The sequence below is a fragment of the Physella acuta genome, unplaced genomic scaffold, assembly GCF_028476545.2.
Source record: "Physella acuta isolate Inbredline_101_S28 unplaced genomic scaffold, ASM2847654v3 ptg000425l, whole genome shotgun sequence".
In the NCBI taxonomy this organism is placed as follows: Eukaryota; Metazoa; Mollusca; class Gastropoda; family Physidae; genus Physella; species Physella acuta.
The window spans coordinates 24,035-49,345 of record NW_026731944.1 but is presented as its reverse complement, the minus strand read 5'-3'; the positions used below and the strand labels follow the sequence as shown (position 1 = coordinate 49,345).

General features: G+C 40.4%; 1 protein-coding gene across 1 annotated transcript in view; it reads right to left on the bottom strand.

Annotated features, from left to right (window-relative positions):
• The window catches only part of LOC131942759 (synaptotagmin-15), a gene marked incomplete at its 5' end in the record, with an annotated part of 87,493 nt that overhangs the window by 42,886 nt on the left and 19,296 nt on the right, over positions 1 to 25,311 (bottom strand). The window contains 1 exon segment of the mRNA XM_059302681.1: positions 187 to 397. Coding sequence (XP_059158664.1) covers positions 187 to 397 — 211 coding nt within the window.

Genomic DNA, 25,311 nt, shown 5'->3' with positions numbered 1-25,311 from the left:
CTCAACCCTAACTTTAACTACCGTGTTAGACTAGTACAGAGCGGAGAAGCAAGTAGAAGCTAACGTCCGAATAAACATTCCGTCAATCATAACGAAAATAAATAATAAATCAGATTTCCCCCCCCCCCCCCACCCTCCCCCACCCTCCTCCCCACCACCCAGACACCGGAAATGAGCTGAATTTACCTGACGAACGGGTCGCAGGCGTTGTCCACCCCTTGCGTCCTGCTGGGCAAGTTCCGGGCCTTGATCAGGGTGACCATCAGCTTCTCGGCCTCCCGCTCGTACTCGGTGGCGAACCAGACACGCCCGATGTGCTCGCTGGGGATGTCGTAGTCGTCGTCCTCGTCGGCCACGCGATACAGCGAGGGATCGATACTGCCCAGGGCGTAGGCGCCTAATGAAATACAAGTTATTTAATTAGTGGAAGGGAATTTTCGGGATTAATTTTTCGTCCAGTATTTGAAGGGTTAGTAAAAAAAAATGAAATGAAAATAAAGGATGTATCGTATTAAGTTTTAATAGGGAAGGAATATCTTGAGTAAACAACTTAAAAATGAAGTTCAGGGTTAGAGAGTGGGGTGTCGACTTACAAATCTGTAGGCAGATATGATAAAGTGTGTGTTTGTGTATTGTTTTTATGTACTGACAGTTCTTTCAGTAGAGCTGCTAGTTTTGTGAATGGTTGAGGCCGATTAGTGGTAGCCTTACATGATTGTGGGTGGCACATGATTGTGGGTGCTACATGATTGCAGTGAGGGGGGGGGGGGTACATATGTTCCCGGGCGCTGACCTTAGGGGGCGCCAAAATGGGTTGGAAAAATAAATTGAAAGGTTGAGGGGGGTCTAAATTGAAAGTTTGAGGGGGGGGGGTGCAAATGAAAATCTTGAGGAGGGGGGGTGCAAATGACTGTGGGTGGTACATTTTTGTGGGTGGTACATTTTTGTGGGTGGTACATGATTATGGGTGGTACAGGATTGAGCGTGGTGCGTGATTGTGGGTGTTACATGATTGTGGGTGATACATGTTTGTGGTCATTAGTGTTCCATGACTGTGCATGATGATGGCCATTAGCGATTCGTGATTGTGGGTGATACCTGATTGTGGCCATTAGTGGTGATTGATAGTGGCTATTAATGATATGTGGTTGTGACCATTAATGATACACGATTGTGCCCAGTATATTAGTTGTATATTATTGTGGCCGTTAGTGCTGCATGATTGTGGCCACCGTTGAGCGCACCATGAGCGTCACCATCAACATTTCATCATCCCATGTTTAAAGGGCCGCTAATTATACATTGTCCTGGCCATGAAACAAGGTGCAGCACTGCCCAGCTTAGACAAAAATCTGTACACCTACAAACTAACCCATCATTTGTTAGAACGGCCGTCATTTGTCTGGGTTAGCTCCCCCTGTTTGTGTTTTGGGCGAGACCGTCAATCGTGAACGGTTTTTTCTCGTTCTATTTTTAGCTTGCTGACGTTATCGCGGATCCTGGATGCGCGCGCAGCATTCTTTGGTTGCGTCCCCCTTCAAGTGGCTTGCGGCGATTAATGAAGGGTTTAGATTGCATACCTGACAAGCTGACCACTGGTCAGGTTATTGGGTCCATGGGGAAATTCCCGTGAGTTTTTGGTTGGGGCGAAAATGGTTGTTGCGTTTAATGGGGATGTGTACTTCATCGGCCCTCGTTAGGTTGAAAGGCAATTATTGGCGGGGATCGACGTTTGAAAACTTTTGAAAATAGATGTTTGGTGTCATCTCATATGGGCGTTGTGTTGAACGACGGTTGCAAATTTACATCGAATCCAAATAACTTAACGTCTCACCACTTACATCTTAACATCACCACTTACATATTAACGTCACCACTTACATCTTAACGTCACCACTTACATTTTAACATCTCACCACTTACATCTTAACGTCAACACTTACATCTTAACGTCTCACCACTTACATCTTAACATCACCACTAACGTCACCACTTACATCTTAACGTCACCACTTACATCTTAACGTCTCACCACTTACATCTTAACGTCACCACTTACATCTTAACGTCACCACTTACATCTTAACGTCACCACTTACATCTTAACGTCACCACTTACATCTTAACGTCTCACCACTTACATCTTAACGTCACCACTTACATCTTAACGTCACCACTTACATCTTAACGTCACCACTTACATCTTAACGTCACCACTTACATCTTAACGTCCCACCCCTTACATCCCAACCTCACCTCTACCCAACAGATAAAAAAAAACACGCGGACCGCCAAGAGATCAATAAACTGCTCGACGCTGCCAGGAAGCCAAGATGTGGTCACAGCGACAAATCTCTGTTAACAACGTCTTGCTCGGCAATCCTGGAATCAAAGTGCCATAAATTCCGGACCAGACGGCATCAAGATGCGGCCAGGTCTATCTCTGACTTGTGCTCCGTGCGCGGAGCTAATGTGTATGCACGTGCCGATAGCCGTCGTCACATCAAATCTGAATCGTATGAGTCATTTTGAAGAAGAAAAAAAAATTCGGCTTTTTTTTTCTTTTTTGGCAAGTCAGTCGTGCAGAGATTTTTTTTTTCTCTTATAACATCTTTATTCAAACCGTATTTTTCTTTCATTCCGATGGTTAAATCGTTCAGATGTTACGGCTTAGAGACCAGGTAATACAAACAAATATTCTGATTATCAAACTGACAACAGACTTCCTGAAAAAGACATTAGTCGAGTGTATTTAAACCAGACAGCAAAAAGATCCGCGTTGAATTTCAAAAGCGGAAGAAATCGATTACTGTTTTCTTCTCGAGTATCGTATCAAACAATCTTCGGGCGAGTTATTAAATCTAATTATCAGGCAGAGATTATTTTTTTTTTTGGAAAAAAACATGTTGATAGCCTGAGGTGTAACGACTCGATAAAGCCAAAATTTGTAAAAAATTTGGCCAATTATAGGATAACGTTGTTTCCATCTAGTTCTTGTGGAGAACTTTAAACTTTGATTTTAGGCGAGTTAACAGTATATAAACATCGGGATTTTGTAGATATGCACATATATGTATATATATATATATATATATATATATATATATATATATATATATGTAACTAGGGGAAGTTACCAGAGACATAAGAACGCAGTACAGCGCTGTCAACTTTGACACGACTGATGCAATAACACAGGTGTTGGCTGATAACGATCAGAAAGCCAAGGCGTAGTATCTTGGGAAGCGATACGATAAGAACGCAATACGGTCTGTCAACTTTGATGTGACAGGATGCAGATGGCTTATTAAATCGGACTGTACGACAGAAGCGGCGTAATTAACATTCTGATGCAACGATTAGAATCGATTACGATTACGATTATGATAGAACCGAATACGATTACGAATACGAAGGGGATATATAGGAAGGCGACGGCTGAGGTCGGGGTGTGTGGCTCTCTCTCTCGATCAGTCAGTCAGTGTGGCAGTATCAAGTTGGTTATTGAACGGGTTAGCCGTATTGTGTTAAGAAGGACGATAGACATGTGCATTCAGTTATGTGAAGACTAGTGAGGACTGTTGGGGGTCAGTTGATTCAGACTATTATTGTGAAGCATTCCTTTTGATTCATTATATTATTGTGAAGCATTTCTTTGATTCATGTAATAAAAGGATCAATAGCGAACCTGCATCTTCGAGTATCTATACTGTGGTCGATGTTGTGTAGAATGAGTGGTTAGACTCGGTAACATTTGGCGTTGTCGAGCAGAACTCGTTAACATTTGGCACTACAGGCAAATAGTCTCGTTACATTTGGCGCTGCGGACAGGATGAATTCAACGAGACCTGCCGCTTGAGGCACCCATAGTCAACCTTGTTCATAACTGTGTTTCGTGTGTGTGTGAATTCGGACATTCAGGAACAGTGAAAATTGAGGAACGAGGAAAATTTTTCATACACACACGGTAAGAAAGAACTCTTTTTTTTTTTACTCAAGGAATAAAATGTCTACTCTGGACGAGAAGCAGACCCATATTGTGGTCCTGCCCAGAGAGTCCCACATTAACAAATTTTACGGGGACGGTGATCCAGCTTTAACCAACAGGTTCAGTGAAGAGGTCAAAGCGGCCTGGGCCTCGAGACACATGTCACCAGAGGAAAGATTAAGACTGCTGATGGGCAGTATAGGAGAGACGGTTAGGGCAGAGGTCAAATGCCACGATAAAACCATCCAATCAGATCCAGATAAGGTGCTGGATCTAATCATGGAGACCTTTGGGGAGAGACGGTCGGGATCGCAACTGCTATCGGGGTTCGTAGGCTTAAAGCAGAGAATGGCGGAGAGTGTGATGGAGTATTCACACCGTATGAACAGGGCCTTTGATTCGGTAAAGGGCAAAACACCTGACATTGATGTACGCCTACTGAGGGACCATTTCATCGAGGGGCTAGCAACCCCGATCTTAAGGAGAGAGTTGAAAGAGGAGGTCCACAAAGACCCGCAGTTGACCTTCCTTCAGGTCAGGAACTCAGCGATCCGCAGGTCCGAGGATGAGGACCAATCGAACTGTTCGGTGGACAAAGTCTCTGTGCCGGAACATAAACCATCCCCACCCACAGGGACCGGCACAGTGGAAACCATGATGGCTCAACTGTTGGCCCACCTGGATAAGGTTGACCAACGATTGGAGAGGTTAGAAAGCAGGTCAACAGCTGAGAATCAGGAAAAGAACGGGACAAAACAGAGACAGGTTGGACGGCCGCGACCCGCCGGTCCATCGCTCCGGTGGACGGCTGACGGTCGACCAATTTGCTTGTCCTGTTCACAACCCGGACATATGGCACGGTACTGTCAGGGAAACGGTCGTCCTCTGTAAGGCAGGGCCAGGCTACAGAGGGGCGAGGTTATGGCCCAAGAAACAAAATGATGGGAGTCTGTCCCGAAATGGTGATTACGATTGGGGACATCGCGGTGAAGGCAATTGTGGATACAGGCTCCCAGGTGACGACAATTACGGAAAATTTTTACACCAAATGGATGAAAGGAAAAGACCATAGGTTGAGGTCTGACACATGCATGCGCCTGACGGCAGCTAATGGACTAACCATTCCATACTGTGGTTATTTTCTGGCGGATGTCGTGGTGGCGGGACATAGGTTGAAGCAGGTTGGGGTGTTCGTTACGAAACACAACCTAGAGACAAATGTGTCAAATATACCTTGCCTGTTGGGCATGAATATTCTTGGCCAGTTGCCAGAATTTCTTACAAATATTGTCGGATCGACCACACCAGGTCGGGGATCCAAGTTGGCCAGGTTTGCCAAGACCAGAGGAAGGATATCAGTCCCGGCAAACACGGTCAAGGCAATCACATTACAAATTGGTGATAGAAGCGTGAATGGTGATGTGATGATAGAACCATGTGGCGCCGCACTGAGGGCAGGCGTCGTGTTACTGCGGACATACACATCAGCGGAAAATGGACTAGTTCAAGGATTAGTGGCAAATGTTTTGGATGAGGAAATTTTTATACCGCCTAACACTCTGGTAGGAGTACCACAGAACGTCGAGGTACAAAGGTCGGCACAGTGCATCGAACTGAGCAATACCAGCAGTAATGAAGTAACAATTAGGTCGGTCAATGTGACGGCCGAGGTGAAGAAAGAGGATGGCCGATCATATACATTCCCGGAAACTGAGGACCCAAAACTAAATGAATTGCTGAATAAGTACAGGGATATATTTGCCTCGTACGAGGGTGATTTGGGTTACACGGAAGTAATAAAACACCAGATACCCGTACTACAGGACAGGCCTGTGGCGCAACCTTATCGAAGATTACCACCAAGTCACTACTCGGCGGTGAAAGCACACCTGAACGATCTACTAAAAAAGGGAATTATTACAACCAGCACGAGCCCGTATGCGGCACCGATAGTAGTGGTAAAAAAGAAGTCAGGGGAGATAAGACTGTGTTGTGATTACCGGAAATTGAACAATATCACAAGAAGGGATGCATTCTCCTTGCCTCGTATTGATGAATGTCTTGATGCGTTGGGGGGAGCAAGATTTTTTTCTACCTTGGATTTGGCTAGCGGCTACCACCAAGTGGCCATGCACCCCAACGATCAACATAAGACTGCATTTATTTCTCCACTGGGACTGTACGAGTGGACCCGTATGCCGTTTGGTCTAACTAATGCGCCTGCTACATTCCAGCGAGTAATGCAGAGTGCTATGAGTGACTTTCTATTTCAAATAATGTTGGTGTACTTGGATGATATACTAGTTTACTCAAAAACTTGGGAGGACCATCTAAAAAGATTAGAACAAGTGTTTCTCCGTCTTAGGGAGATAGGAGTAAAGCTGAACCCAGACAAATGCGGCTTCGGTCTGAAATCGGTACGTTTTTTGGGTTATGTGATTTCGTCGGATGGCATCGCCACTGACCCAGATAAAATTGCAGCTGTTAAAGAATGGAAACAGCCAACAACCACGGTAGAGGTCAGATCATTCTTGGGCTTTGCTTCCTATTATAGAAAATTTGTACCTGGTTTTGCAAAAATTGCCGCACCGTTGCATGACTTGGTAAACAAAATGACAAAGAAACACAGTAAGGAGAAAAAGAAAGGCAAAACACAACTGATAGGTGAATTATGGACTGATGAATGCCTGAACTCGTTTAAGCTCTTGAAAAAGGCTTTGACAGAGACGCCGATATTAGGATACGCGGACTTTGACAAACCATTTCGGCTAGAAATTGACGCCAGCTCTAAAGGTCTGGGAGCTGTGCTATCACAACAACAAAAGCAAGGTTTCAGGGTTATTGCGTATGCCAGTCGAGCTCTGAAGGAATCAGAGAAGAACATGACAAATTACAGCGCCATGAAACTAGAACTTTTGACATTAAAATGGGCTGTGACTGAAAAATTCAGGGACTATCTATTAGGTGCTAAATGTGTGGTATACACTGACAATAACCCCTTGAGTCACCTAAAGACAGCAAAGTTGGGATCCATCGAACAGCGATGGGCAGCAGAATTGGCGCTCTTTGACCTGGAGATAAAATATCGCCCGGGGCGGTCCAATGGCAATGCGGACGCTTTATCAAGGAATCCGTACGAGAGACCGGGCGATGAGGAAGAAACGCTGACAGGAATATGTGGGGTCAGAGCGTCAACAGATATCCCTCACGGGGTGCAAGTGATGCAAAACGGACAGACCGGGGTGGAGCACATATCCACAGAGCCCGGACATATGGACATTAGTGATTTTAATTGCCTTAATCACAAAGAGATAAGAGATGCCCAGAGAACGGATAGTGGCTTACAGCCGCTGTTGAAACACGTCCAGGAACAAAAATTCCCAGGAAGAAGGGAAAGAGAACAATTTGGTCGAGAAACAAAGAAAATACTGAGTCAGTGGGACCGTCTCAGTATAAAGGATGGTGTTCTCATGCGGAGAATTCATGACCAAATTGATGGGACAATACACCAGGTGGTGGTGCCTGGACAATTACGAGAAGAAGTGCTAAGGTTGGCACATGACAGGGCAGGACACCAGGGTCAGGACAGGACGCACAAAATATTACGACGGAGGTGTTACTGGCCCAATATGGAGATGGAGGTCAAACGCCATTGTGAGGCTTGTGTGAGGTGTCAGCATGCGAAAATGCCAGTTGTCAAAATGAGACAGCCATCAGGACACCTACTAGCGACAAAACCACTAGAGATTGTGGCTATGGACTTTACGTCGTTGGAGCAATCATCGGATGGGACGGAACATGTGTTGGTAGTGACTGATGTATTCACCAAATGGACTGTGGCGGTGCCCACACGAGATCAGACTGCCAAAACAGTGGCAAAGGTCTTAATAGAACATTGGTTCATCAAATATGGCATACCAAGACAATTACACTCTGACCAAGGAAGGGCCTTTGAGTCAGAAGTAATTAACCAACTGTGCAGCCACTACGGGATCAACAAATCTAGAACAACCACATTTAATCCGAAAGGAAACGGACAGTGCGAGCGGTTCAACCGCAGCATGCATGATTTGCTGCGTACCCTAGAACCTGAACAGAAAAAACGTTGGCCTGATTTTCTCCCAGAGTTGGTATATCTATACAACTGCACCCCCCATGCCACAACCGGCCTTTCGCCACACATGTTGCTGTTCGGACGGGAGGCTCGACTCCCTCTTGACTTGTTCCTAGGAAAAAAGGAGAGTATGACTGGCTCATACACTGCACTGGAATATGTGAATGAACATATGAGACGAATTAGAGAAATGTACAGGGTAGTACAGGAAAGACTAGAACATGAAGCACGGCGAAGGGAACCGCCGGTACAGACAAAGGACCCGCCACTCAAACTGAACGACAGGGTATTACTGCGTAGCCACCCGTTAGGCAGAAACAAAATCCACGACCTCTGGGGACAGGAGATATGGCAAGTCGTGGAGATGCCTAAAGTAGCAGGTGGCCCCTTTAAGATAAGACCCATCGATCACACCAAACCGGATCGGTGGGCGAATATTGCTCAATTAAAGAAATATTGTCATAGTCAAGAAGAGCAGTTACACACAAGGAAACCCAAGACAATTAGGGAACCGGAAACTATAACGGAAATTCACATACCCATCCCGGAACCATGTCACCATCAACAGAACAACAGCGATACACAAGTGGAGGATAACGGCAACGAAGAGGATCCCGTTCCTCCCAGAAGCAGAGAGACAGTAGACCATCAGATAAGTGGTCCGCGGAGAAGTTTGAGAAACAGAAAGAATACGAAATTTTTTGTCAGCAACCATCAATTCTTTCATGGTCGCGCTGGTATGAGAACAGACTGTTCAAAAAGTCATACAAGTGAACTGGTGAAGGCACCAAACGAAAAAAGGTGGATGTGAATTCTAGAACTGTTTTGTGTCTGAGGAAGATGATGTAGACACATTTGATATGTGAAATAGGGATAACGGTCAATCTTATACGAATGTGACGACATTGACAGTGAGGGGAACAATAAAATTTTTTTACGGTGGTGCGATTGACTTTGAAGGACTGCACCTGCCAAGCGTTGTTTGTGGTTGATAACACACAAAAAAAGGCAGGGGTGGATGTAACTAGGGGAAGTTACCAGAGACATAAGAACGCAGTACAGCGCTGTCAACTTTGACACGACTGATGCAATAACACAGGTGTTGGCTGATAACGATCAGAAAGCCAAGGCGTAGTATCTTGGGAAGCGATACGATAAGAACGCAATACGGTCTGTCAACTTTGATGTGACAGGATGCAGATGGCTTATTAAATCGGACTGTACGACAGAAGCGGCGTAATTAACATTCTGATGCAACGATTAGAATCGATTACGATTACGATTATGATAGAACCGAATACGATTACGAATACGAAGGGGATATATAGGAAGGCGACGGCTGAGGTCGGGGTGTGTGGCTCTCTCTCTCGATCAGTCAGTCAGTGTGGCAGTATCAAGTTGGTTATTGAACGGGTTAGCCGTATTGTGTTAAGAAGGACGATAGACATGTGCATTCAGTTATGTGAAGACTAGTGAGGACTGTTGGGGGTCAGTTGATTCAGACTATTATTGTGAAGCATTCCTTTTGATTCATTATATTATTGTGAAGCATTTCTTTGATTCATGTAATAAAAGGATCAATAGCGAACCTGCATCTTCGAGTATCTATACTGTGGTCGATGTTGTGTAGAATGAGTGGTTAGACTCGGTAACATTTGGCGTTGTCGAGCAGAACTCGTTAACATTTGGCACTACAGGCAAATAGTCTCGTTACATATATATATATATATATATATATATATATATATATATATATATATATATATATATATATATATATATATATTGTGTGTAGGTGTGTGCGTGCGTGTATGCGTGCGTTATACGCTTGTTTAATTTTAAAAATTATCAGGAAATCTTTCATTTAAATGTAAATAATTTACAATACGACTAAAGATAGTTTAGATGTGTTGTTTTTAACAAAGAACACTTAAGAACACATAAAGCACATAATATTGAGGAATGTTTGTTTACTCGTATTACGTCTTGAAACGAGAAGAAATAAGATAATCCTAAGCTCGTTAAAGCTTTCAGATGATTACCTAACCGGATTCCCGTAGAGAGGAGTTCTAGGGGATTATTTAATTTTTTCTTCTACTTCCTCGGATGGAAAAATCGAGATTTGTTTAGATTGTAACAAACCTCGACGTTTTACATATTCCTTGGGGAAAAAATCTCAGCTTTGCAATTTGGTCTGTCTGTATGTGTGTCTGTTTGTGTGTGTGAAGTAGTCGATAACCTGAGTACCATTTCAGTTAGGTGAACTTTATTTCATGAGTCAGTATGAGATCCAATTACCAATTTTTGAGCGATTTCCGGTAATCGGAAGTTGTACTTTATTTCCGGTTTCTCAGACACCTTCAAACTTTGATAATTTCATATCATATTCAAACAAAGCCACATGTTCTAAGAACTTGTCGCCGGCATATAGCAACTCTTCCAGACTTTTTTCTCCGGGGGGGGGGGAGACACTTGATATTTTCGTGGGGCGGACAACATTTTCCGGGGTGGGGGGCGGACACTGATAAAAGTATATGTTTTCTATAAAATTGCATTTCGTTCGGGAGGGCGGTGTGGGAGGGGGGGAAGAGATGCCTGGAAGCAACTCTGGTCACAAACTTCTATAATATCTCTACAGCCTGATTGCGCTGGAAGTACCACCCGAGCCCTATTGCCGATATGCCAGATAAATTAGTGGAGCTCAATGCCGCTTGACTTTTTAAATCTATTGATTTACAAATATTGTAAAGCAAATGTACACGCTTACATATACATACTCGTCCTATCTTGCAAATACAAGAATTCATTTTATTTATTTTTTGTTATCAAATTTTGTCTATTTATGATGATTGTAGATTGTAAATATTTTAAGTTTTAGAGTATTTTGGTTTTTTTTTTTAACTTTAAAAAAAATGCTATACAATGTTTTGAGATTTGTTTATTCGCATGCTAGTTGTTGGACGTCTTTTCAGTAATATGTCATGTATTGACATCTATTAAATGACATGTCATGTGTTGACATCTGTTCAATTACCTCTCATGTGTTGACATTTGTTCAGTGATATGTCAAGTGAGGACATCTGTTAAATGACATTTTATGTTTTGTCACCTGCTTCATACCATGTCATGTAATGACATCTATTCGGCGATATGTCATGTGGTGACATCTATTCGGCGATATGTCATGTGATGACATCTATTCGGCGATATGTCATGTGGTGACATCTATTCGGCGATATGTCATGTGATGACATCTATTCGGCAATATGTCATGTGATGTCATCTATTCGGCAATATGTCATGTGATGACATCTATTAGGCGATATGTCATGTGTTGACATCTATTAGGCGATATGTCATGTGTTGACATCTATTAGGCGATATGTCATGTGTTGACATCTATTCGGCGATATGTCATGTGATGACATCTATTCGGTGATATGTCATGTGATGACATCTATTCGGCGATATGTCATGTGGTGACATCTATTCGGCGATATGTCATGTGATGACATCTATTCGGCGATATGTCATGTGGTGACATCTATTCGGCGATATGTCATGTGATGACATCTATTCGGCAATATGTCATGTGATGTCATCTATTCGGCAATATATCATGTGATGACATCTATTCGGCGATATGTCATGTGGTGACATCTATTCGGCGATATGTCATGTGATGACATCTATTCGGCGATATGTCATGTGGTGACATCTATTCGGCGATATGTCATGTGATGACATCTATTCGGCAATATGTCATGTGATGTCATCTATTCGGCAATATATCATGTGATGACATCTATTCGGCGATATGTCATGTGATGACATCTATTTTGCGATACGTCAAGTGTTGACATCTATTCGGCGATATGTCATGTGATGACATCTATTCGGCGATATGTCATGTGATGACATCTATTCGGTTATATGTCATGTGTTGACATCTATTCGGCGATATGTCATGTGATGACATCTATTCGGCGATATGTCATGTGGTGACATCTATTCGGCGATATGTCATGTGGTGACATCTATTAGGCGATATGTCATGTGTTGACATCTATTAGGTGATATGTCATGTGTTGACATCTATTCGGCGATATGTCATGTGATGACATCTATTCGGCGATATGTCATGTGATGACATCTATTCGGCGATATGTCATACGATGACACCTATTCGGCGGTATGTCATGTGATGACATCCGTCCACTGGCCTACCATTAAAAGCACATCCCACAGGCTGGACAGCTACAACTTTCTAATCAATAATTACTCGCGTTTGATCCAATCAATACCCGCGCGGTCATTAACATAAATCACTCAAACGGTCGGTGGAGATGCACAAGTGGTTTAACTCCGGCTGAGAAGTAACGGGAGGGGGGAGGGGGGAGGGCCTGTCAGAGAAAACAGAGTGCCGGTTTCCGTGAGAAAGGGTCAACTACCTGAGCGAAATCCGACACCGTCTGCTTGAGATTAGGCGGAACGGGGTTTGGCCGACGTCCATGCGTGAGATTAGGCGGAACGGGATTAGTCGTTATTGTCAGGCGTGAGATTAGGCGGAACGGGATTAGTCGTTATTGTCAAGCGTGAGATTAGGCGGAACGGGATTAGTCGTTATTGTCAAGCGTGAGATTAGGCGGAACGGGATTAGTCGTTATTGTCAAGCGTGAGATTAGGCGGAACGGGATTAGTCGTTATTGTCAAGCGTGAGATTAGGCGGAACGGGATTAGTCGTTATTGTCAAGCGTGAGATTAGGCGGAACGGGATTAGTCGTTATTGTCAAGCGTGAGATTAGGCGGAACGGGATTAGTCGTTATTGTCAAGCAATTATTATCCAATCATGAAATTAGGCGAAACGGGATCGGTCTTTTTAGTCCAGCATGCGATTATGCGAAACGATCGGATTTTATCTTCAAGCATGAAATTAGGCGGAATGGGAGCGGTCATTATTTGATCGCGAACTAAATGTGATTTATCGGGAGAAAAAAATGTTAAAAATAATTGGACGAATAGTAAATAGGGCCTAGGCAGTTAGAAGAAACTTCAAAACACGTTCAGGTCAAACACACAAAAGAATACTTTAACAAATCTAAGTTTGGTCAAAACTTAAAAACAAGAACCAAAAAGATAAGATTAAATTTAAGTTCATTTTGTGAATCTGACGGTCCATGGGACAAGTGAAGTAGAGCTCACCTGTTTCTGCGACATTGGCATATAAAAGGATATTTGAACAGCATTTTACTTTTTTCTTAATCATCAACATTTGTTACATGTGCCGGCTACAATCATGAACATTTGTTATATGTGCCGGCTACAATCATCAACATTTAATACAGTTAAAAGACAAGCTAAAAAAATAATTAAATCCATAGTTTCTACGGCAACAATTATTGTTTATGTTTTAGATTCTTTGCTTCATTATTTATTGTGTAAGATTGCCTCCACCTCCACCCATCCCACAACCATAGATGATGTATTTCACAACTTTAATGTTAAGTAACCACAACCATAGATGATGTATTTCACAACTTTAATGTTAAGTAACCACAACCATAGATGATGTATTTCACAACTTTAATGTTAAGTAACCACAACCATAGATGATGTATTTCACAACTTTAATGTTAAGTAACCACAACCATAGATGATGTATTTCACAACTTTAATGTTAAGTAACCACAACCATAGATGATGTATTTCACAACTTTAATGTTAAGTAACCACAACCATAGATGATGTATTTCACAACTTTAATGTTAAGTAACCACAACCATAGATGATGTATTTCACAACTTTAATGTTAAGTAACCACAACCATAGATGATGTATTTCACAACTTTAATGTTAAGTAACCACAACCATAGATGATGTATTTCACAACTTTAATGTTAAGTAACCACAACCATAGATGATGTATTTCACAACTTTAATGTTAAGTAAACCCCAACCATAGATGATGTATTTCACAACTTTAATGTTAAGTAACCACAACCATAGATGATGTATTTCACAACTTTAATGTTAAGTAACCACAACCATAGATGATGTATTTCACAACTTTAATGTTAAGTAACCACAACCATAGATGATGTATTTCACAACTTTAATGTTAAGTAACCACAACCATAGATGATGTATTTCACAACTTTAATGTTAAGTAACCACAACCATAGATGATGTATTTCACAACTTTAATGTTAAGTAACCACAACCATAGATGATGTATTTCACAACTTTAATGTTAAGTAACCACAACCATAGATGATGTATTTCACAACTTTAATGTTCAGTAACCACAACCATAGATGATGTATTTCACAACTTTAATGTTAAGTAACCACAAACATGGAAGCTGCATTTATCATCTTTTATGTTATGTCACCGGAACTATTTATCATCTTTTATTTTTCATGACCTCATCCACAATGCTACATTTATCATCTTTAATATTTCTTTATTAAAACCATATATGCTATATTTATCATTTTTATGTTTCGTTACTACAACCACAATGCTACATTTATCATGTTTATGTTTCGTTATTAAACCATATATGCTATATTTATCATCTTTATGTTTCGTTACTACAACCACAATGCTACATTTATCATCTTTATGTTTCGTTACTACAACCACAATGCTACATTTATCATCTTTATGTTTCGTTACTACAACCACAATGCTACATTTATCATCTTTATGTTTCGTTACTACAACCACATTGCTACATTTATCATCTTTATGTTTCGTTACTACAACTACAATGCTACATTTATCATCTTTATGTTTCGTTACTACAACTACAATGCTACATTTATCATCTTTATGTTTCGTTACTACAACCACAACGCTATATTTATCATCTTTATGTTTCGTTACTACAATCACAATGCTACATTTATCATCTTTATGTTTCGTTACTACAACCACTCTGATACATTTATCATCTTTATGTTTCGTTACTACAATCACAATGCCACATTTACCATCTTTATGTTTCGTTACTACAACCACAATGCTACATTTATCATCTTTATGTTTCGTTACTACAACCATAATGCTACATTTATCATATTTATGTTTCGTTACTACAACCACAATGCTATATTTATCATCTTTATGTTTCGTTACTACAACCACAATGCTACATTTATCGTCTTTATGTTTCGTTACTACAACCACGATGCTACACTTGTCATCTTTATGTTTCGTTACTGCAACCACAATGCTACATTTATCATTTTTATGTTTCGTTACTACAACCACAATGCTACATTTATCATCTTTATGTTTCGTTACTACAACCACAATGCTACATTTATCGTCTTTATGTTTCGTTACTACAACCACGATGCTACACTTGTCATCTTTATGTTTCGTTACTGCAACCACAATGCTACATTTATCATCTTTATGTTTCGTTACTACAACCACAATGCTACATTTGTCATCTTTATGTTTCGTTACTACAACCACAATGCTACATTTATCATCTTTATGTTTTGTTACTTCAACCATTGACGCTACATTTACCATCTTTATGTTTCGTTACTACAACCACAATGCTACATTTATCATCTTTATGTTTTGTTACTTCAACCATTGACGCTACATTTACCATCTTTATGTTTCGTTACTACAACCACAACTCTAAATTTAACATCTTTATGTTTCGTTACTACAACCACAATGCTACATTTATCATCTTTATGTTTTGTTACTTCAACCATTGACGCTACATTTACCATCTTTATGTTTCGTTACTACAACCACAATGCTAAATTTAACATCTTTATGTTTCGTTACTACAACCACAATGCAACATTTATCATCTTTATGTTTTGTTACTTCAACCATTGACGCTACATTTACCATCTTTATGTTTCGTTACTACAACCACAATGCTACATATAGCATCTTTATGTTTCGTTACTACATCCACAATGCTACATTTACCATCTTTATGTTTCGTTACTACAACCACAATGCTACATTTATCATCTTTATGTTTCGTTACTACAACCACAATGCTACATTTATCATCTTTATGTTTCGTTACTACAACCACAATGCTACATTTATCGTCTTTATGTTTCGTTACTACAACCACGATGCTACACTTGTCATCTTTATGTTTCGTTACTGCAACCACCATGCTACATTTATCATCTTTATGTTTCGTTACTACAACCACAATGCTACATTTGTCATCTTTATGTTTCGTTACTACAACCACAATGCTACATTTGTCTTCTTTATGTTTCGTTACTACAACCACAATGCTTCATTTAACATCTTTATGTTTCGTTACTACAACCACAATGCTACATTTATCATCTTTATGTTTTGTTACTTCAACCATTGACGCTACATTTACCATCTTTATGTTTCGTTACTACAACCACAATGCTACATTTATCATCTTTATGTTTCGTTACTACAACCACAATGCTATATTTAACATCTTTATGTTTCGTTACTTCAACCACAATGCTACATTTATCATCTTTATGTTTCGTTACTACAACCACAACGCTATATTTAACATCTTTAATGTTTCGTTGTACAACCAAAGATGCCACAAATATCATCTTTAATGTTACACAATGCAAAGCATAGACATTACATTTACCATCTCTAATATCAAGTTACCCGAACCTTTTTCTCATCTCTAATGTAATATCACCCCCAACCATAGCTGCTACATTAACATCGTTAATGTTTCGTAATCCAAAGCATAGACGTACGTTCCATTTCTCAAGTTTAACATTACGCCACACCAACCGAACACGCTATATTTATCATCTTTAAACGTAACATAACCCCCATCACCATTCTTGCACCATCCCGTAAAAACTGTTTAATTTTCTTCTGTCTCGACCTTAGCCTCGGTTTGAGTTAGCATTCAATGTTGTTTTCTGATTTTTCAGCCAATGCTCAGCTCAGGGTATTTCTGTTGAGGTGACTTTATGAATACATATTTGATGTTATTGTCTGTCCCGGAATCTTTTAGCCACAATTTTCTGGTCCACGAACGATCAATAGATAATTTTTTTGTTTTTTGTTTTTGATGAAATAAAAATGTTTGGTGTTGAATGGCATCAGGTTATAATAAATTGTATCTTGTGGGGTGGGGTTAGGGGGTGGGGAGGTTTTTCCTGCTGATAGAAAAGGGAATGGATGGTTGTAATTTTAATAGAATTCGTGTTGTGAATGCAAAGAAGTTCATTTTTGTTTGTTTTGTTTTTGTTAATTTATTTGATTTGAATAGGTGGGAGGTGGGAGGTGGGGGGGGGTTGTGTGTAGGGGTAGAGGTGGGGGGTTCGGTTGTTTCGGGTAGGGAAGGGAGTGGTGCAGTAGTTTGATGGAGTGGTGCAGTGGGTAAGTGGTTTTGTGGATTGGTGATTAAGTGGGTTGGTGGTTTTGTGGATTGATGGTTAAGTGGGTTGGTGGGTGGGTTGGTGGTTAAGTGGGTTGGTGATTAAGTGGGTTGGTGGTTTTGTGGGTTAGTGGTTTTGTGGGTTGGTGGTAAAGTGGATTGGTGGTGTTGTGGGTTGGTGGTTAAGTGGGTTGGTGGTTAAGTGGGTTGGTAGTTAAGTGGGTTGGTGATTTGTGGGTTGGTTGTTTGTGGACAAGATGTGTTGAGTGTGGTGTTTAGTTTTTTAGTGTTTAGTTCAATAAGATCCAATATACTAAATGATGTAATGAACGATCTCATTACCAAATAATGATCTGGTTGCTATGCTGAAGATCTCTGGATGATTGGGGTGGGGATGGGGATGGAGGTGGGGGAGGGGGAAGTCACCGTAGCTCCGGTCATTGCGACTGCACCCGCGTACGTAAAAGTAAACAATCCCACAAACAATGCAATTAAGAAGCGACGTCCTCAACTGACCCTCCTCCCTCCTCCCTACCATTTACCCCCCCCCCCCACGTCCCCTTCAACATCTGCTGTGTGGTGGTCAGTGCGCGTGCCCCGGGGGGTGGCGCTCCCGGGCAACGGGGCGATGAAGATTTGTGGTTGGACCAAACACATTAGCCTCCTCTGCTAACATCTGCCCGACATCAAACCATTAGCTAACGTTTTGTCTAATGTTATCTATCGTTTTGTCTAACATTATCTATCGTTTTGTCTAACGTTATCTATCGTTTTGTCATACAATCATCTATCGTTTTGTCTAACATTATCTATCGTTTTGTCTAACATTATCTATCGTTTTGTCTAACATTATCTATCGTTTTGTCTAACATTATCTATCGTTTTGTCATTCAATTATCTATCGTTTTGTCATACAATCATCTATCGTTTTGTCATACAATTATCTAACGTTTTGTCATACAATTATCTATCGTTTTGTCATACAATTATCTAACGTTTTGTCATACAATTATCTATCGTTTTGTCATACAATTATCTATCGTTTTGTCATACAATTATCTATCGTTTTGTCATACAATTATCTATCGTTTTGTCATACAATCATCTATCGTTTTGTCTAACATTATCTATCGTTTTGTCATACAATTATCTATTGCTTTGTCATACAATTATCTATTGTTTTGTCATACAATTATCTATCGTTTTGTCTAACATTATATATCGTTTTTGTCTAACCACATTATCTATCACTTTGTCATACAATTATCTATCGTTTTGTCTATTATCTATCGCTTTGTCCACCTTTGTGAATATCAGCTCAGCTATTAAGCTACAAGTTTTGATTCTCGATTCATATAAATAAGTATATATATATATGTTACGGTCAAAGCCCGAAGTGCGGCCAAAGCTAGGATTGGCCGGCCAATCCGCGGATTGGCCGGCTCTCTTGGCCAAAGCCCGAAGAACTTAGAACTAAGATCGTATTTCGTACATTGGCCGGCCAATGCGCGCACTGGCCGGGACGTACTGGCCAAAGTCCGAAGAGCTTAAACTTGACAGCGTATTTTGTACATTGGCCGGCCAATGCGCGCACTGGCCGGGATGTCCTGGCCAATGTTCTATCTAGACTAAGTTGTGATCGCATTTTCATTATTCTGCGTGCGTTTTCATTGAGAGTAACGTATTGTTTAGCTCTTGTTTGTATAGCATTCTATATGCAAGGCGACATGGATCAAAAGGGCCGTCAGACCATGAGACAGACATAGCAGATGGCTGTCAAAAGAAAAAAATGTAAATCCATGTTAGTTTCCATATATGGGCTCTCGATAAAATAGTTGCTGAGGAAGATCTTGAGAACATTGAACAAGAAATAGAGGTTGCCATAAATGCAACGACATCCTCAGCTGACACATCTACTGCCGTGGCGGAACGTCCAGACCAGTTGCGTGACAATATTGTGGCCAACCGATTCTGTATAGTTTGTGAAAAACATTGTAGTGCAGCTCATTCTTTTGGATCCTGTGGCAACGATGTCCTTGCTATTTGTGGAATACCTAATGAAGCAGACGAAGGGTACGGAGGGAACATTACCTGCAGATTGTGTCACAACAAACAAGACATCATGGAACACAGATCAGCAGCTCATACTGGCTTGCAAACTCAAGGTGCTAAGATGCTTAAAACATCAAATAAAAATTTAAAGATGATGAAGTGGGTGACAATGGTGTTCTAAAACAAATATATTCTAGAAGTGAGTTTTCAATTATTCACGAAAAACTGCTCATAAAGTCGTCAGTTGGCACTGAGGAAAATCTCTACGAACCATCGAATCTTCACAATCATTGACTGGGGGCCAAGGCTACACTCGCAGCAATTGCACAATTAAGTGCACAACAAATCGCTTCAAGTGTAAAAATAACAAGCTGCTATGTAATTCTAAATGCCATAAAAGTTCAACTCGTTGTAACAAATGATGATATTGATAGATTGAGACTATAGTACAATAAAAAATTTGAATATTTCTGTCATTTACTGTAATTAATAATCAATAAAGACTTAATTTCATGATCCTTACTGCATAAAAAGCCAAAATCTGCTCATGATCTTCTAATTAGGACTTTGGCCGGTCGTCCCTAGCCAGATGATCTTCTAATTAAAACTTTGGCCGGTCCACATTGGCCAGTCTGCGGATTGGCCGGCCAAAGGCCGAAATCAAGCAAAGTTTCGGACTTTGACCTACCTATAGGAGGCGATATTGGCCAATGCGCGGATTGGCCGGCCAATCCTAGCATTGGCCGACTTCGGGCTTTGACCGTAACATATATATATATATATATATATATATATATATATATATATATATATATATATATATATATATATATATATATATATATATATATATATATATATATACAAGGGTTGTCCTTATTTTCGAAATAATAAGGTTACATTTTTAGATCGAATGATATTTGAGGGTCGCTACCTAGGTCAGATGACTCAGCAAATTTGTACACGCGATAGTTAAAGCTCGTCAGTTTGTTGTTCATACTCTGTCAACGATTGAGCCTTATTGAAGTAACACCCTAACAGTGAGAATATATTTTTCTTTAAACGTGAAATGTGGGATAGGGCCTATAGTGATTTCATAGAGAAAAGAGTAGACAAAATGTAACTACTAGAAACTGTGATTTCATACAGAGCAGAGGAAATGTGAAAACTATGAAAGACATTGATTTCACGCAGAGCAGAGGAAATTGTGAAATATGCGACACCCCCCCCCCCCCCCCACACACACACACATACCTCCCTCCGAGCGCGTGGGGTTTTAAGTAACTATATGAAAGTACGTCTGCGATTAAATAAAAATTCGCCCAACACAAAAGTGTGTACTGCACGCAAATAGAAATTGATGATTGAAATGTTATCCATTTTATAATTTCATCCGAAACAAAAAATATTTTTTTTAATTTTAAGCGAGCTTTTGGCATATTTATTCCTGTCGATGAAATGAAGATGTGTAAGGAATTTTAATTATGCAAATATTTTGTTTTGAATAAGCGGGGATCACTCTAATACTCCACCTTTATAAAGGTGGGATTACTCCGAAAAAAAAAAACCAACAGAATCTTGTAGTCTTTACACCGCGTTTACACTTGCGACATGTATACTACACATTTATAGAAAAAAAACTTCGCTATAGGGCCTAAGTTAATAGGAGAGCCTACTCACTTATTGCGAAGTTTTTGTTTCTAACAATGTATAGTATACATGTCGCAAGTGTAAACGCGGCATTACAATAAAATAATCCAGTTGTTGGATTAACAGAAGTTGTTTTTTTTTTTTTTTTTTTTTTTTAACGTGTGAAAGTTCTGAAATAAACTGTTGTATGGAAAGAGAGAATTAATTTTTCAGAGTTGTGAAGTTAAATACTTGGCTGTTAAGTTGTAAATTGAAGAAAGGTGGTAGAGATGGGTTTAATGTCGTATTCTCGTTAGATTTGGTTTCATTTAGAATAGGTCTGGGTAAGTAAATATTAATCAATACAGGTTAAATTGACACTTGCTAGAATAGATTGGTACTCTCTAGGATTGGTGTGGTCAGGTAGTCAGAGGCGTAGCGATGGGGGGGGGGGGGGCAGGGGGGTACATATGTCCCCGGGCGCCGACCTTAGGGGGCGCCAAAATGGGTTGTAAAAACAAATTTAAATGTCATTTTAGCTGCATTTTCGGATTATAAATGGTTTGAGGGGGGTGCAAATTAATAATTTGCTCCTGAGGGGGCGCCAAATTGAAAGTTTGTCCCCGGGCGCCGGGAAGGGTTGCTACGCCTCTGCAGGTAGTTGCTAGAATTAGCCAGGTACTGATTTTAAATTGGCTTAGCCAGATAGTTACTAGAATTGGTTTGGTCAGGTAGTTGCTAGAATTGGCCAGGTACTGATTTTAAATTGGCTTAGCCAGGTAGTTACTAGAATTGGCTTAGTCAGGTAGTTGCTAGAATTGGCCAGGTACTCATTTGAACTTAGCTTAGCCAGGTAGTAGATAGAGTTGGCTAGGTACTCAATATTGGCTTAGCCAGTTACTCACTTGAATTGGCCTGGCACCCGCTTTGCCCGGTAGTCGCTAGAATCGGCCAGGAAGAATTCGCTAGATTTGGCCAGGTACCCGCTAGAATTGGCCAGTAAGAATCCGCTAGAATTGGCCAGGTACCCGCTAGAATTGGCCAGGAAGAATTCGCTAGATTTGTCCAGTACCCGCAAAAATTGGCCAGGAAGAATCTGCTAGAATTGGCCAGATAATTTCTAGAACATCCGTTCGACAATCGAACTCGTGACGCTCAGATAAGCCTAACCGTACCGATAAATCAGACAAATGTTTCGTAATCACATACAGCAGCATATGTTTTGTTAATTACAGACTGGCGCCTGTGTTTATTAACAGCACTCAAGCATGTGACGCGAGTTAATTAGGCTCGAGCATCTGGCATGTGTTTATTAATTAGACGTGGGCAGGTATTTTTTTTTTCAACCAGGTCGATAGTCTGATCCTGTCAACAGACGCGCCACGCCCAAATAAAAGTCAGATTTTTGGTAGAATGGAAATCCATGCCAAAAAAAAAAAACCGACCAACAAAAAACAAAATCCCACCTCTAAGAAAATGTATTTAAATCAGAAAACACATTAGGCCGGCGTGACTGAGGGGGAATCCAGCGGCTTGGGTGGTTTTAGGGAACAATCCGCCCTCGGTATCCATCTCATTATTCGGGAAAACACGCGACGGAGCATGCGCATCGTGGCATGCGCGCAGACACATGCGCGGAGGCGACGGGTGTAATGGAAGGTAAAATTGAGAACTGTTGCGCTGTTGACGAGTCATTCCGTTTGTCTGACGACTTTTACACCCCCCTCCCCCCTTTGTTTTTTACGACCGTTAACCTCTAACTAATCCAGTACATGTTTTGTTGTTGCTTTTTTTTTTTAAATTGGTTTCAAGTTTCCACGTGAGTGTTTTTTGTTTTTGTTTTTTGTAATGAATGGCCAGTGAAGTGTGGAAGACAGGTGTGAAATTGGTCCACATAGCAGAGCTTAGTCAAATAGACGTGGACATTCAGAGATCACACGTGGACATTCAGAGATCACATAGACATTCAGAGATCATATGTGGACATTCAGAGATCACACGTGGACATTCAAAGATCACACGTGGACATTCAGAGATAACACGTGGACATTCAAAGATCATATGTGGACATTCAAAGATCACATGTGGACATTTAGGGATCACGTGTGGACATTCAGAAATCACATGTGGACATTCAGAGATCACATGTGGACATTCAGAGATCACATGTGGACATTTAGGGATCACGTGTGGACATTCAAAGATCACACGTGGACATTCAGAGATCACACGTGGACATTCAGAGATCACATGTGGACATTCAGAGATCACACGTGGACATTTAGAGGTCACATGTGGACATTCAGAGATCACGTGGACATTTAGGGATCACATGTGGACATTCAGAGATCACATGTGGACATTCAGAGATCACATGTGGACATTCAGAGATCACACGTGGACATTCAGAGATCACATGTGGACATTCAAAGATCACTCACATGTGGACATTCAGAGATCACATGTGGACATTCATAGATCACATATGGACATTCAGAGATCACACGTGGACATTTAGAGGTCACATGTTGACATTCAGAGATCACATGTGGACATTCAGAGATCACATGTGGACATTTAGAGATCACATGTGGACATTCAGAGATCACATGTGGACATTCAGAGATCACACGTGGACATTCAGAGATCACATGTGGACATTCAGAGATCACATGTGGACATTCAGAGATCACACGTGGACATTCAGAGATCACATGTGGACATTCAGAGATCACATGTGGACATTCAGAGATCACTCACATAGACGTGTACAAATATCACTCACACAATCCGTCCTCCCTTACATAAATAAACCGGGAGTGATCTCCCCTAAACTTTCTCGAATATTCTTATATAACTTCGAATATAGACATGATTTTTAATTACTTAAACTTTCAAAAATAGAATAGAATCTCGTAGAAAAAAGAATGTGCATAATAGTGTGCAATATTATTAGTACTTTGTAAATTTACATGTGTTTTTTTTTTGAGAAATCGGAAATAGCGTAAATTAGTACTTTCGGTCAACGGAAATTACTCAAAATTTGTCAGAAGGTGTAGAATTAGATCTTTTACTTACATGTGAAAATTCATTTATCTATCTGAAATAGTACTCAAGTTATAGGCTTTTGAAAAATTCAGAGTAGAAAAAGTACCACTTCCGGTTATCGGAAATCGCTCAAAAGTTTATCAAGATCTACGATTTTGATAAAATACTTATATATGAAATTTCATCAACCTAACTGTAACGGTACTCAAGTTATCGTGTTTACACACAGACAGACATACACACACACACACACACAGACAAACAGACATACGGACAAGATTGCAAAATTATGTTTTTCCGTATCAGTGAGATGAAAAACGTCGAGATTTGTAAAAATCTCGATTTTTTTTTTTTGCACGATTACAAGACTTTCTCTACACTTCGTATATACGAGAAAGTAAAAATTGTTTTCAAGATAGTTGGATAAGTTCGAGGGTGGTTAGGGGTGGTGGTTTTAGTTTCTAACATGTAAGTGGTGGGGGTGGGGTGGGGTTAATGGGCGTGACATCTGAGATCACGCGAGTAAACCTGGGCGTAACGCGAGAGATATATGTCTCGCGCGTGAGGGCTAGGTCAAGATGACCCGCGTAAGTTATAACCTGTTCAGTGTGGTCTATAGACAAACAGGTTGATATCTAGGCATCCTTCTTCAAAAGGTCAGATTTTTCAACTAGACACGCGCCAGCATCTTTATCTAAGTAATGATCTTTAAACAGTCATACATGTCATTACAAAACACACAAGACACACAGGTCATTACAAGACATTTAGGTCATTACAAGACATTTAGGTCATTACAAGACAAATAGGTCATTACAAAACATATAGGTCATTACAAGACACACAGGTCATTACAAGAAATATTGGTCATTATAAGACAGGTCATTACAAGAAAAAATACATCATTACAAAACACACAACTCATTATAAAATGGTCATTTCAAGACACACGTTCATTACAAGATATACAGGTCATTACAAAACACACAGGTCATTACAAGATATATAAACCTACAGATCATTACAAAACATAGAAGTCATTAAAATACTTAAGAGTCATTACAAGATATACAGGTCATTGACTAGACACA